The sequence below is a fragment of the Mastomys coucha genome, unplaced genomic scaffold (assembly GCF_008632895.1).
Source record: "Mastomys coucha isolate ucsf_1 unplaced genomic scaffold, UCSF_Mcou_1 pScaffold18, whole genome shotgun sequence".
NCBI lineage: Eukaryota > Metazoa > Chordata > Mammalia > Rodentia > Muridae > Mastomys > Mastomys coucha.
Window position 1 is genome coordinate 72,984,767 of NW_022196900.1, and position 3,335 is coordinate 72,988,101.

Here is a 3,335-nt window from a genome sequence, read left to right on the forward strand (position 1 = left end):
GCATTGTGAGATATGCTTTTAGATCCAATTCTTGCTTTTCCGGTGTTTTGGGATATCCAGGACTTGCTTCAGTCAGAGTACTAGGTTCTGATGAAGCCAAGTAGTCTTGGTTTTTGTTGGTAGGATTCTTGTGTTTGCCTTTCACCATCTCTTGATTTTTGGTGTTAGATGTTCTTAGTGACTCTGAACAGAGCTTGTCCTGTCCCTGACGCCCTGCAAGACCCCTGAGATTCGTGGGGCCTGTGCCTCCCATCTGGCTGCTCTGGTCTTAGAAACTCACAGGAGAGAAGATGGTGGCTTTCACTGGAGACTCTGGGTCAAGGCAGTCCCTGGAGGCAGGCCCTCCACTTGCAGGGAAGGGGGCAGCTAAGATTGCTGTTCCACCTCTGTAGCTTGGAAGCTGAGAGGATCCTGTCCCTGCCGCCCTGCATCTCCCCTGAGACTCGTGGGGCCTGTGCCTCCCAGCTGGCTGCTCCCGGCTTAGGAACTCAGCAGAGAGAAGATGGTGGCTCTCATCGGAGACTCCGGGTCAAGGCGGTCCCTGGAGGCAGGCCCTCCACTTGCAGGGAAGGGGGCTGCTAAGGTCGCTGTTCTACCTCTGTAGCTTGGAAGCTGAGAGGATCCTGTCCCTGCCGCCCTGCGTCTCCTCTGCGACTCGTGGGGCCTGTGCCTCCCAGCTGGCTGCTCCCGGCTTAGGAACTCACCAGAGAGAAGACAGCGGCTCTCCACGGAGACTCCGGGTCAAGGCGGTCCCTGGAGGCAGGCCCTCCACTTGCAGGGAAGGGGGCAGCTAAGGTCGCTGTTCCACCTCTTGTCACTTGGAAGCTGAGAGGATCCTGTCCCTGCCGCCTTGCGTCTCCCCTGTGACTCCTGGGGCCTGTGCCTTTCGTCTGGCTGCTCCCCGCTTAGGTGAGATAGAAGATGGCGGCTCTCACCGGAGACTCCGGGTCAAGCCTGCCAACATTTTTTTCGACCTCCTGTGATCGAGATGTTCCTTGTATTATCCCAAATGACCAATTTTTCGCTTTATGGCACCCTTTGTTTTGTCTTGAGTAATGTACATGGGCCTCTCCCTTGTATTTACTTGGAGCCTGCACAAATCTCTACTTGGCTGGATCTGGGAGAAACAGCGCCCAGTAGTTCAGAAGGCACTCCCACTAATATTACCACCCTTATGTTAATTCATAATGCTACTGTCCCATCAGAATCCAGTTACACTCTTGGGAACTCCACACAGCGCAGGATATTTCCTATGTGCTCCCCTGGCACTTGGCTGGGTCAGGAGTTTCCCCTGTTCATACTCCATGCCAGAGCCCCCTTCATTGCAAGAAACAAATAACACCCGGCTTTGAATTTTCCCCACCCTTACTTGAAGCCCGATATGATCCTATCATGAATCGAACAGGCACAGGGAATGCCTGGCCTTGGTATCAATGGGTGCTTTCTAATGAGCAACAGGCATATACCTCGCTGATCCCCTTTGCACGTCTGAGGGGTGAGAAGTTTGTGCTAACTAATGTTTCCGCTACCGGAAATTCAGGACCTAATTTGACCTCCATTCATATGGGTCGGGTTTTTGCTAATGCCTCTTATGAGGTGGCCCCAGTTTGCCTAAGACCCCCTTTTTTCTTCTTACTGGCTAATAATATTACTCAAAATAAGATTGAGTGTAACAGTTCATTAGTGACCTGCCTTTTGGCTGAATGCTGGGATGGATTGAATGACACCACTTAGATAGTCAGATTGCCTACTTTCGTTCCTGTCCCGGTGGAAGCAGATTCAGATACCTTCCCCATTCTGGATCTTGTTCGTCATAAAAGAGATTTTGGCATCACTGCAGCCATAGTAACTGCTATTGTGGTTTCAGCAGCCGCGGCTACCATGGCTGCTGTTGCTATGACTAATCAGGTGCAGACAGCGGAGGCCATCAATGAGATAGTGGAACAAACTGCTATAGCCCTAACAACTCAAGAGGAGTTTAATGCTCACCTCACATCTGGTCTGTTGATAGCCAATCAAAGAATAGACATATTACAAGAACAAGTGGAAGAATTGTATAGAGTATTCCAAATGTCATAAAGCAGTGGTATACCAAGTAACCTTGGTTTGTGTTGCTTATATTCTTATGCTTGCCCCACAAGCATAAGAATATATCTATTATATCTGGTTATCTCTAGTGCTACCTGCCCTTGCTAAATCTGACTGGAGCCTGTCCTTCCTGAGATCCTAGTTGTGTCAAAACTCCTCAGAGTCAAGCTGTCTCTGTGATCCTGTGATCTTGGGCTTGTTAGAGCACCTTGGGAGTGGAGCTTCCTCTGGGTATTTTGGAACTGGCTGCAGAGCTTGCGCCCAAGGTCTGCTCAGGATACAAGCCCAGAGAAACCAGAAGGAACCCAAGCCACTCTGCTGGAGGAATTCCTGTGTACCTGGTCCTGCTGTTCCTAGTTACTCCCAGTGTTGGGACAGATGTTAGGTCCTCCTCACCTCTGATTCTGTGTCACGACCACCCTCGAACCAGCAAGGATGATGCGACACACTCTTGAGTTCTTCTCCAGCGGTTTATTCAGGAATTCCTTTTGTTACAGCTCTTTTAGGTTTCTTAGTGTTACAGCTTTTTCATCTTGTGTTAGTGTTGTGGAATGGGGCCGGCTGCTCTGAGAACACTTATTTTATACCTGAGCCTGAGCTCTCAAGTCCTCCTGCATCAAGCAAAGCATTCTTGTATTGTTAGGGCTGTTAAGGAATAGGGGGAAGGACCCCACACTTAGGGCTTAGGAACGATGACCCCAAACACCACCAAGACACATACTTGATGCAGTCAGCAAGAGGTTCTTTTATTCAGTGCTGGGTGAGACTCATATCCCATGCAGTGGTAGAGGAGTCTGGCCCCAAGCAAAAATTTAGACAGGTTTTTATACCCACATAGTTGCTAGGGAAAAAGGGGAAACTAACGCAGGGGAAAGTACGGGGTAGTCTCTGATTGGTGCTGGCTTGTGCTAGGGTTCAGAAGCAGGTTAGCCACCTGGCAATTGTTTGTTACCTCATTTTTCTTTTCTCCTGCCAGGCTGCTCTGGTCTCTAAACTCTGGGAGCTGGTCTCCCATTCTTCTATGTCCTGGGAGCTGGTCTCCCATTCTTCTATGTCCTGGGAGCTGGTCTCCCATTCTTCTATGTCCTGGGAGCTAGTCTCCCATTGAGTTCAACTAATGGCTAAGTTCTCACAGTACAGTTTGAAAATTTTAACCTCTCAGTATCAAGTTTGAAGATGAGTTACTCTTTCTCTGAGAAGAATGCTTTTCCAAATTATCACAGCTAATGAACCAAATTCTTACCCTC

General features: G+C 49.2%; 2 protein-coding genes across 2 annotated transcripts in view; one reads left to right on the forward strand and one right to left on the reverse strand.

Moving 5' to 3' along the window:
* Window positions 1-1,796, reverse strand: part of LOC116095748 (cytochrome P450 4A12A-like) — a 172,098-nt gene extending 170,302 nt beyond the window's left edge. Inside the window, exon 1 of the mRNA XM_031377011.1 lies at window positions 1,752-1,796. Within this exon, the coding sequence (XP_031232871.1) occupies window positions 1,752-1,796 (45 nt within the window). The remainder of the gene's footprint in view (window positions 1-1,751) is intronic.
* A 119-nt stretch (window positions 1,797-1,915) lies between these two features.
* LOC116095749 (cytochrome P450 4A14-like) overlaps window positions 1,916-3,335 on the forward strand; it is a 48,670-nt gene continuing 47,250 nt past the window's right edge. Inside the window, exon 1 of the mRNA XM_031377012.1 lies at window positions 1,916-1,999. Coding sequence (XP_031232872.1) covers window positions 1,982-1,999 — 18 coding nt within the window. The 5' untranslated portion in view covers window positions 1,916-1,981. The remainder of the gene's footprint in view (window positions 2,000-3,335) is intronic.